The following is a 9,681-nucleotide window of genomic DNA, read 5'->3' on the forward strand; positions in this document are numbered from 1 at the left end:
GATGACTCAAGTTTTTAAGATTCTACTCACTACTTATAAAAGTAGAATGTGGAACATTGTCTTGGTGGACTATGTTATGCTAATTGACCTTGATGTACCCCAAAATTATGTTCCTGAGCCCTAGATGCATTTCCTCAAGGTTTTGGGTTATGAATGTTTTCATAATTTTGCTCACTGTATGCCTTATATAGCCTCAGTTTGTGGGATTAGCCTTAATACTCTAATTTGATTTAATTTTTTAGTCTTTTTTCCTGAAATTCTGTAATTGTTTATTCATTCACGTGTAACTAGAGAAGAACTTTAGAGTATGATATCTTGTTAATCTAGGATGAATTTTGTATTACATTCATTGGTCTTAATGATTATAACTAGGCTAAACATCTTAGAAATCTTCCAGATCAGTAATGCAACCTTTGAGTGAAAATACCCAGGAATAATGTGGGAGCATCACAATGGCCCCAGTGTATAGTCATTTGGATATGTAATTTGGATATCATTTGATTTTCATGACCTTTCAGACTGAGAATCTCAGAGCTAATAGACTAAAAGTGCACTAAAATTGCAGTAAAAAATGCTAAGTTCCCATCCTAAACCAAGTTTTTTTCTAGTTATGCAACCTTGTGTAAATCACAAATCCCTTGGCCTTCTGGACATTACTTATGTAACACTGTGATGTTCTTTTCTTCTCTCCTTTTCAACATAAGGTGATTGTTCCAAGTGCAAGGCTGCTTGCTTATCCACAGGAGGTACAGAATCCAAGGAACAGATGTATCAAATAAGAATTACTCACCTTTAACACCTAGCAACATATCTACCCAAAAGAGTATCAATGCTTACCCCATGTGTTTGAAAACCATGATGAACACACACAACATAAAAAAATTTGAAGGTAAGCCATTTAATGTCATAACCATTAATAAATAAGAAAGAACTTTTCTGTAATGAGTTGATATCATCTCATTAACATTATGCCCCATATTTGGTTAAAAGAGAAAGCAGCCTGCTTATAAAAAAATTTGTATCTTGGGGGTGATAGTTTAACACATTCACTTATAAGCATCCTTAAATTAAACAGAATTAAGTAGCTCCATTAAGACTAAGAACCAAGCACATTAATTCCAATGTTTATTGATCCCAAAGGAGAAAGTAGAACTGTCCCATTGAGTTTTATAATCTGTAAATCTTTATGAGAACAAGATTATCAGGTATTTTCCCTCACTGAGCCACTGGTGAATTCAAGCTGCAAAATCGGGTGCTTCACCATGACACTACCAGTTATTCTTTGTCTTGAACTAAGTAGATGGTATTAGACAATGCATTGAACCTCTTTGCCTCTTTGTTTCCTCTTTTAAGAAATGGGATATAAATAGTGATCTACCTCATATACTTCAGTTGTGTCTTAAATGTGAAAAAGTTTGTCAAAATGCAACTCAAAGTCTGTCATGTAGATAACATCACAGCAATGTTGTGCCTTAAATAGAATAGTCTGCTTTTATTTATCTTTTATCTATTGAGATTTATAGTATTGGGGTATATATTTTTTAAAGTAAACAGATACTGTGTGGCTTTTAATACCTGTGGAAATCCCCCAGAATTAAACTTCTTTGGTATGTTCAAGCATATTAAAGTTACAAATTTACCTTCACATGACAGGCATTCACAAACAGCTCTTACCAATGCGTGCTACCATATTTACAGGCATCTTTGACCCCATTGCTTTGGAAACCATCGTTTGCAATGGATTCAGTGAAATGGGACTTTTGTCTCTATTAATTTCCTGAAGGCATCCTTCCCATCTTTGTTCCTCAGGCTGTAGATGAGGGGGTTCAGCATGGGGTTCACCACAGTATAGAAGACCGAAGCCACTTTGATTGTTTGCTAGGAGTTCTGGGAGTTAGGCACACAGTAGGGGGAAAGAATGGTGCCGTGAAAGATGGTGACGGCAGTCAGATGAGAGGTGCAGGTGGAGAAGGCTTTGCGACGTCCACTGCAGAACGGATTTTCAGCACAGCCACAAAAATAAAAAGGTACGATGTGAGGATGATTCGTAGTGCACTCACTTCATTGAAGGTGGCAAACCCAAAAAGCAGAAGGTGGGGAATGTGCACATCAGAACTAGAGACAGCTATCAGAGCAGTATACTCACAGAAAAAGTGGTTGATTATGTTATATCCAGAGAAGTCTAAATGGAGAGCACAGCAAAGGAGTACCAAGGGACAAAACATCCCACAGGTATGTGCCAGCCACCAGCAGGGCACAGAACCTCTGAGACATGGCCGCTATATAAAGCAGAGGGTTGCAGATAGCCACAAAGCAGTCATCGGCCATGACAGCCAGCAGGAAGGACTCAGTCACCACTGCAGAACAGGCGAGAAAATATTGCAGCATGCAGCTACCATAGAAGATGCTTTTATCACCCACCACCAAGTTTTCAAGCAGCTTCGGAGTAACGATGGAGGAATTACAAAAATCGACAAAAGGAAGGTAACTAAGGAAAAAGTACATGGGTGTGTGAAATTTCGGGTTGATCCGAATGATTATTATCATTCCGTGATTCCCTATGACGGTGACGATGTACATGATCAGGAATACAAGAAAGAGAGGAATCTGAAACCCAGAATAGTCTGTGACGCCTAAGAGGGCAAAGGTCGTCTCCACACTCTGATTTCTCTTAGCCGCCACCACACTTCTTTGGAAGCGAACTGGGTGGGAGGACAGAGTCATCCCTGCCAAAAGAGAATATGCATGGGGGTGAATGAAGTGTGCTATGACTCAGTATGAGAAGTCAAAAGAAAAAGAAGAAACAGTTGTCAAAACTAATGCTCTCCAAGGAGAGGTCTCATTCAGATAGCTTCTATTTACATTGCAAATCTGGCTGATGCCTCATTTAAATAGCTCTTTGAATAACCATTCAAATGCTTCTAATGTTGAAGTATGGAGAAGCTTTATTTGTACATAGGTTGACTGCATGCGTGCATGCACACATTTTCCGAATAGCATAAAAGGCACAAGACTGATACTGAGCACATTTCACTCATGCATACATACATGGGAGAAAAAAAAGCAAACTGCCTCAAAAAACAAAATATACTGTTGCTGTATTTTTCCCACATATTAAAATTAATTAAATATTTAAGGGACTACAACAACAACAAATATTTAAGGGAGAATATATATCTATTCTTAAAGAACCTACAAATATACTAGAGCAATCCCATTAGCTTTGCTTATTCCAAAAGGGCTATTTTTTTCATTTGTTGAATGTCTTAGTTGAATTTTTTCATTTGTTGAATGTCTTAGTGGTAAGAGGTGTAGGTTAAGGAAGGCAAAGGCTTTCTTTTGACCTAAGTAGAGCATGCGCTTTATTCGAGTTTGAGACTTAAGTAAGGCTTGGTTTATGACTTAAGTATTAGCTTCCTTTACAATCCAGGCAGTATATATAACCAAAAATCTCAGCTTCTGTTACATCCCAAGCACATAAAAACAAAACCCACTGCCTTCAAGACAATTCCAACTCATAACAGCCCTATGTAGAAAGACCATAAATGCCGCTTTCCATTCGTTTTCATCAGGAATTAGGTGGTTTAGAGAACAAATCATCAGTTTTACATTCAGTAATTCATTCACATTTTCTCCTTATGTCTTCTGTTCTCATTCTTCTTTCTTTCCTAACCTTCTGGGTTGTATCCTTGGTTAAATGCTCCCTTTTTCAAAAGAAAATGTTAAGTGGCTGATTATTATAACAGAGGGGTGCTTTCTGTTCCAGACCCGCAGGAGCCATAGTCTCGGGGGTCCTATCTGTCTCTTTCCAACCAGTAACCCTTTTAGGATTTTGAACTTTGGTCTACATTTTTCTTCCACTCTATCCATGACCTTGGAATGTGATCTTTTTCAGAGGAGTTGGTCATGGTAGTTGGACACTATCTTGTTCTCATCTCAAGCAGCCTCATCTTTCTTCTGCAGAGTGGATGGTGATCTTAATTACCAATTAGTTACTCAATACCTAACTCACCGTGTCTCCCTTTTGTGTGTGTGTGTGTGAACATATAGACATATATACGAGGCTCTAAGATTTATTAGAGTTATTGAAGAAGCAAGTAGAAAGTTCAGTTTGCATGTGAATTATAACTTGCTGAGTCCATTTTTATAAAAGATCACATACAATTTAAGGTACCTTTAAAGAGAAAATGCATAGATAGCCATCTCTAGTTAGAAAGCTTATTCTATTGTTTATGAAATGGATGGCAATAGATAATTCAGTCAAATATTTACATGGTCATTAATTTATTTCCTTAATAAGATTGGGTTCAGGCTTAGCAGTTACGTTGACTTAAGTTCAAGATAAAAACCAATTATCATATGAGGAAAATAGTATTTTCAGTGTTTCACACACTCATATACAAAAAATATTGTGACTCAACTCACATGCTACAGAGAAACAAGCCACCACCCTCAAGTTTCTCTGTAAACGGTATAACAAGAACACCATGGCTTTTATATCTAACTCTACAGCCTTTGAGGAGACATACTCTGGAGACTCCCTAGCAATTATGCCTCAAACCAATTAATAATGCCAAGACACAGCTTCTTTCTATCATTATTAATGACTGGGATTTCTAGACAACCGTATAGAAAACTTGCCACATGAAATTAACTACCAGACTTTATCTGCACACTACTAAAGGTCTTGCAGAATCGATAAAACTTATTTAAGGCAGAATTCCTCACGTTAAAAATCTCTGCTACGTCTATCATAGAACTGCCCAAATTCTTGGTTAAGATGATTCCTAGACCCAAATAAAACTTCTGAGATGGGAATTCCTCAGGATGGGGCCCAGTTGTGTTCACATTACAAAGGTATTTTAGTGACATCTGCAAACATTGAAGTGATAGAACCACAGCCAAGTGCTAAAACAACCTTGCTTTCCCAAGTTGGCAAATGTTTGTTTGTGTGTGTGAATTATTTAAAGAGGCTCTTCTAGCCAAAACATATTATCAGTGATATCATGTTAAACGTCTTGTGCAATAATACAATTTCATAATGTTTTGGGAAAAGGGAATAATAAGGTAAGAGCTAAGATATAATGCCTTCAAGTTCTTATTAATAATTCTCTCATATATACATCCCTGATTACCTACGATTATGTTCAGATTTACTTTAGACCTCTGACATTCCCACTACTTCAATAGGATTGAATTTTGTTGTTGTTTCCACAAGGTTGGTGAATATTGGTTGCACCATGGACTTTTCAAAAATGCACAAATCTATATTAAAGAAATACAGATGCTTAAGATGGCAAGATTTTGCACAAGTATTTTGGACATCTGATCAGGATGGATGAGTTCCTAGAGAAGGAACTGCTTCTAAAAGCAGAGAGTCATCAAAAGATCATGTAGTAGTCACCTAACTTGGTGTCAATTTAAGGATTAAGAGTGTAGGGGTGGAGTCCTGGCTGTCAATCTGGAGATAGCCAATGAGACTTCTGTGGGCATGGCCTTCTCCTAAGAATTCTGAGAAATCTGGTACTTCCTCCTTGGAGGTGAAAGACACCTCTCTCTCTGTGCTACTCCCTGGGAGACATTGCAGAAGACAAGCCACATGGACACAACCAGACCTCAGAAGCCAGAGAAGCCACAGAGAGACCCCTGCCAGCGCTGAGATGTTTCCAGTGACACCTGGATCCAAAGACTTTATACCCACTGGCCTGTGATCTTCTGCATTCTGCATCACTGCATGTGTTTTGTGTGTCTGAAGAGGACTTTATAGATTGATATTGGAAATATGGGCTAATCAGACTTATTGACTTGATCTGGACTGGACTGGGATGTTTTCTCAATGTTCAATTGCTCTTGTATATAAATCTCTTTCTTATACACATATGTGTGTCTATGAATTTGTTTCTCTAGTCTACCCAGACTAACATAGAGACCCTCAAGGAGATGCGTTGACACAGTGGCTGTACCAACGGACTCATGCTTGTAATGATTGGAAGCATGGTGCCTGCCTGTGTGGTAACTAGGTTTTATGTATACTTGGCTGAGCTAGGATTCTCTCACTATATTACCTAACAGATTGTTGAAAACTTTGTGTTAACATGGTGGGATCTTCTGTGAAGTAGCCAAGCAGTTTGGGGAAGAATAAGGTAGTGTAACATCTCCTTAATCTGCTCACACCCCTGATATAATTGAGGAAGGCTTCATTTGGGGTATGACATACTCTTAGTATAAATTGGTCCTGTGCCCAAGTAGCCCAATTCTTCTGCTGAATCTGGATACTGCATCTGATTTGTGGACCCCCTACTATATCCCCTGTAGATCCCAAGCAGTCAATGAATTTTCAATCTCAGATTCATTCAAGTCTGCATCCGTCAGCCTGTGACCTTCCTGTTCCAACATCCTACTTCCTATTTGTCAGCCACAGCAGCTACCTGAGTCAGGAGAAGCCTCCAGCTTAAGTTTTGTGTGAGAAGTAAACTGAGGCACAGGGAGACAGACAAAGATAGCTGAAAGGACAAAGGGGGAACAGAAACAGAAATAGCTTTATTGGGGGGTGGGAGGCCGGGCCCCGGCCAAAGCCCCATGGTCTAGCAAGTAGCCCAGGGGAATTACGTACGGGCTTTGTCCGGTGTCCAGAGTTTTTAAAGGAAAGTGGGGAAAGGGGGTTCTGTGTTGCAGCAGCAGCAAGGTTTATGTCCCAGGATGTAGTTGATCAGCTCTGGGAGGCAGGCAGACTGGTTCTTAGGGAGTCAGGCATTCCAGGCTTTGTTCTTCAGTCTCTTCATTTCAGGGGGGCAGCTGCTGACCTCCTGAGACAGGCAGAGAAGCAGGGGCACTAACCTGCTTCAGCTCAGTCTAATCATCATGGTCTCATATGTACGTATTATATTGAAACTAAACTAAAATTCCAGTCACTAGCAGCGGTAGCCAATCACAGAGATTGGGTGAGAAAGAGAATATGGTCCATTGACAGATCTGGAAGAACAGTGAGATCTTTCACAAAAAGACCGACTTGCTTCCCACACAGAGTTGCGGCTTTTACCCTTCAATGGGTGTGAACACATTTGTGTATTTGCATTCTTTTCTCAAATTTAATGGCCTTTCCAGTTAGGAATACAATTCATACTTCTTTGAGTGTCAGTACATTTGGTTTATTGAATACTTTTCTCAAGATGTCTGGCTTTTCCATATGAGAATATAATCTATATTTCACTGAATCACAGGAGTTGCTCTCTGGGACATGACTCCTCTCAACACCTTCAAAAATATTAATGTTTTTAAAGGAAACATCTGTACAAAGTTATATTTTTCCCTTTACCATCACAGCCTTCTGGTTTTCCTTTTGATTCTTCATCTTAAATTTAAGTTAACAATGCAATATTAAATTATTTACAGCATTGACTAATTGAGCCTATAGGCCAGGGCCCTTACCAGAGTAGAAGGGGCGGGGAGATTAGTTAGAATAGAAATGGGGAGGTTAGTCGAAGCTGCAGTTGCTTGGAAAAACAATCAAAACAAAAAATGTGAGTAAATAAATCAAGCTTAATGAGGATTCACTAAAAGTTTCTCATTATGAGTTTCTTAGGTCTGCTGAGAAATTACTACAAGCTTGGAGCTTACCAAAATGGAAACTTTCCTATGTTTCTGATGAAAAATGCTTTAAATAAATGGTTTGGCAGGAACATACACCAGCCAAAGACCCCATAGGAAAATCCGTTTTTCTGTTGTAGTTTTGGATAACTCCTGTGTTCCTGGCCTTCTAGCTGCAGAAGTCCAAGTTCTGCCTCCAACTCCATGTGGTCCCCTTGTCTATGTGACTGACTGTCTTTGTCTGCCTGTCATATACACAGTTTCATTGGAATTATGGCCTAACCTAAAAGAACAGGAAATACACTTGATGGCTCAGCGGTAAAGCACTTAGTTACTAACCTAAAGGTCGGCATTTTGAATCCAACAATCTCTCCATGAGAGAAAGATGTAGTAGTCAGCTTCCATAAATATTACATTCTTGAAAATCCTATGGGAACAATTCTAATCTATAGGACCATTGTGATACCGAATCTACTCCATGACAGCAGATTTGGTTTTAAGAGAGTATGTCTTACCTTACCTTGATTACGTTCACAAACACCCTAATTTCCCAAATGGTCATATTTTGAAGTCCCAGGTTGACATGAGTATTGTGGAGGGAGACATTTCAACGCACTACATTTTAGTTACTTCACCTATAATCAAGGAACTTTCCTAAGGATTGAATTGAACAGAAATGAAATTATGAGGTAACTGGTATGTTAGAATAGATGTAAAATTTGGATGCATAAATTAACCAAATAATTTGAAGCAACATCTCTTCATTGAAGCAACATCATTGGATAATCTTCAATATAATAAAGCAATGTATTTTCATAAATCATCAAGATGACATTAGGCGGTTTATTAACTTTCTCACTGTCTCCTTCACATCTTTGTTCTTGAGGCTGCAGATCAGTGGAGTCAGCATGGGATGACCACTGTGTAAAATACAGATCCTCCTTTGACGATGAGCCACAAGTTTTTGGAGTGTGGTACACAATAAAGGAACAGGACAGTCCCATGAAAAACGGTGATGGCAGTCAGATGGGAGGCACAGGTAGAGAAGGCCTTTTGACGCCCTCCATCAGAAGGCATTTTTATGACAGTAACAAAAATGAAAATATAAGTAGTGAGGATGATCACCAAGCTGCTCACCTCATTGAATAAGGTGATAACCAAACAAAGCACTTGGCTGATGTAGGGGTCAGAGCAGGGGATTGAAAGAATGACGGAGTGCTCACACGCAAAACGGCTTACAATTCTAGAGCCACGGAAGGATAAGGTCAGGAGAAAATAAGTGAGTGGCAGGGAAGCGACTATCCCCCATGCATATGGCTCAGCCACTAATGATGCACAGAGCTTTGGGGACATGATGACTGTGTAAAGCAAGGGGTTACCAACAGCCACAAAATGATCATAGGCCATCACTGCCAACATGAATGTCTCTTCAATGGCAAATATACTCGCCAAGAAGAACTGCATAACGCAACCTGTAAAGGAGAGTGTTCTGTCTTCCACAGCGGGTTTTCTAACAGTTTTGGTGGGACTCTACCAAAATAGCAGAAATCAACAAAAGACAAGTGGCTGAGGAAAAAGTGCATGGGGGTGTGGAGCTTGGGGTTGATCTTAATGATCATGATTATTCCCAGGTGCCCCACCACAGTGACTGTGTAAATGGTCAGGAAGATGGTGAAGAGGGGAAGCTGGAGGTCCGGGAATTCTGAGAAGCCCAAAAGGATGAGCGGGGCTCCAGCACTCTGATTTCCTTCAGTTGACACCAAGTTGTGGCTAGAGAAAACCTGAAGGAAATGTAATGAGCATTAATTACTGTAATACCGATGAGATACTGTTTATAGAATAATTGTCTTATGTCAGGTATTGAGCTAAAGCACTAAAATGTATTGAATAATTAAAATACCCAAATAAACTATGAACTCTAAAACAAGTAGCCCCACAGTTTCTTTAAGGAAATGGAAACATATGGAAGTTAAGGAACAAAGCCCACATGGAAGCAGCACACCAACAAGTGTGATCATGAAGGGCCAAAGGGACCAGGCTTTAAACACCAAAGGCGGGGAGAAAAGTCATATCCTTGTCAATGAGGGTGGCGCG

The 9,681-nt window shown here is 39.4% G+C and overlaps 1 protein-coding gene and 1 pseudogene across 1 annotated transcript; both read right to left on the minus strand.

Moving 5' to 3' along the window:
- Positions 1-1,743: 1,743 nt before the first annotated feature.
- Positions 1,744-2,724, minus strand: LOC101654739 (olfactory receptor 5D14). The gene is given in 3 exon segments (XM_013006083.2): positions 1,744-1,991; positions 1,994-2,217; positions 2,219-2,724. Coding segments are annotated over 3 exon segments (978 nt in total).
- A 5,686-nt stretch (positions 2,725-8,410) lies between these two features.
- Positions 8,411-9,681, minus strand: part of LOC101654424 — a 4,538-nt pseudogene continuing 3,267 nt past the window's right edge.

This window comes from Echinops telfairi, unplaced genomic scaffold (genome assembly GCF_000313985.2).
Source record: "Echinops telfairi isolate 266 unplaced genomic scaffold, ASM31398v2 ScPeMD7_60;HRSCAF=208, whole genome shotgun sequence".
NCBI lineage: Eukaryota > Metazoa > Chordata > Mammalia > Afrosoricida > Tenrecidae > Echinops > Echinops telfairi.